At 39.6% G+C, this 1,021-nt stretch overlaps 1 protein-coding gene across 1 annotated transcript; it reads left to right on the forward strand.

The window, feature by feature from the left end:
* Positions 1–482: 482 nt before the first annotated feature.
* On the forward strand, positions 483–998 carry LOC118734248 (60S ribosomal protein L7-like; the record flags this gene model as incomplete). The annotated part of the gene is made up of 1 exon (XM_036463967.1): positions 483–998. A coding segment is annotated over one exon (516 nt), but the record flags the coding sequence as incomplete, so codon positions are not given.
* Between the last annotated feature and the right edge of the window lie 23 nt (positions 999–1,021).

Here is a 1,021-nt window from a genome sequence, read left to right on the forward strand (position 1 = left end):
TATTATATTTGCTAAATTTTGCGATTTCTATTGTTTAATGTTAATTTATGTCTTTTTAGGATATGTTGAGGCATCAAAGAAGGCGCAGTTTGAAAATGGAGTTATTAGTAATGAAGTAGCAGGCATATTTGGAAAATTATGCCGATAAACAGGATGGAATTTGGGAAAGTAAGTGCCTAGTTGCAGCATATCTATGTATTAAAAAGTATTTAAATATTTTAATAGTGGCTCATTTACGATGTGCTCCAAACATTTGGTGAACTTTTTTTCGCCTTCTCAGTGTGCTAAGTAACAAGTTAAGATGACTGCCATCACGGCCGGTAAGAAACCGCAAGCAAAGCTGAAGTTCATCAAGAAGCAGGTCAGCAAATTGCTACCCTGATCAAACGTAAACTAAAGCGCTCTGCTGCGATTACACTCCTTAAATGTGAAAACTTGGTGCATGCTGAGAAATATCAAACAAGAAAACTCCGTGATGGAAAAAACGCGGCCAATTCTACGTGCCTAAAAAATACAAATTGGCTTTTGTGATCCGTATCCGCGGTATCAACAAAGTTACACCAAAAGTGCGTAAAGTTTTACTGTTGTTCCGTTTTCGCCACATTACCCACGGTTTGTTCATCAAATTGAAGAAGGCAACCATTAATACGCTACGTATGCCGAATCCTATATGGGGTTATCCAAATCTTAAATCAGTTCGTGAATTGTTGTACAAACGGGGAATTATCAAGCACAACCATCAACGTGTCCCAATCTCTGACAGCTTTGTGATCGAACGCAAATTGCGCAAAGCGCACGGAATTCAGTGCGTTGATTATTTGGCGCACGAAATATTCACTGTTGGAATCCACTTCAAGAAAGCCTCCAACTTCCTGATGCCATTCAAGCTCAACACATCAACCCGAGGCTGGCGCAGGAAGGCTAATCACTACGTTGAGGTTGGGGATTTCGGTAGCCGTGAGCAAAAGATCAACAAACTGCTACGCAAGATGGCTTGAAGAAATTGTTTTTTTTTTTTTTT

Source organism: Rhagoletis pomonella, unplaced genomic scaffold (genome assembly GCF_013731165.1).
Source record: "Rhagoletis pomonella isolate Grant_MI unplaced genomic scaffold, Rhpom_1.0 Rhpom_scaffold_00001, whole genome shotgun sequence".
Classification (NCBI taxonomy): Eukaryota; Metazoa; Arthropoda; class Insecta; order Diptera; family Tephritidae; genus Rhagoletis; species Rhagoletis pomonella.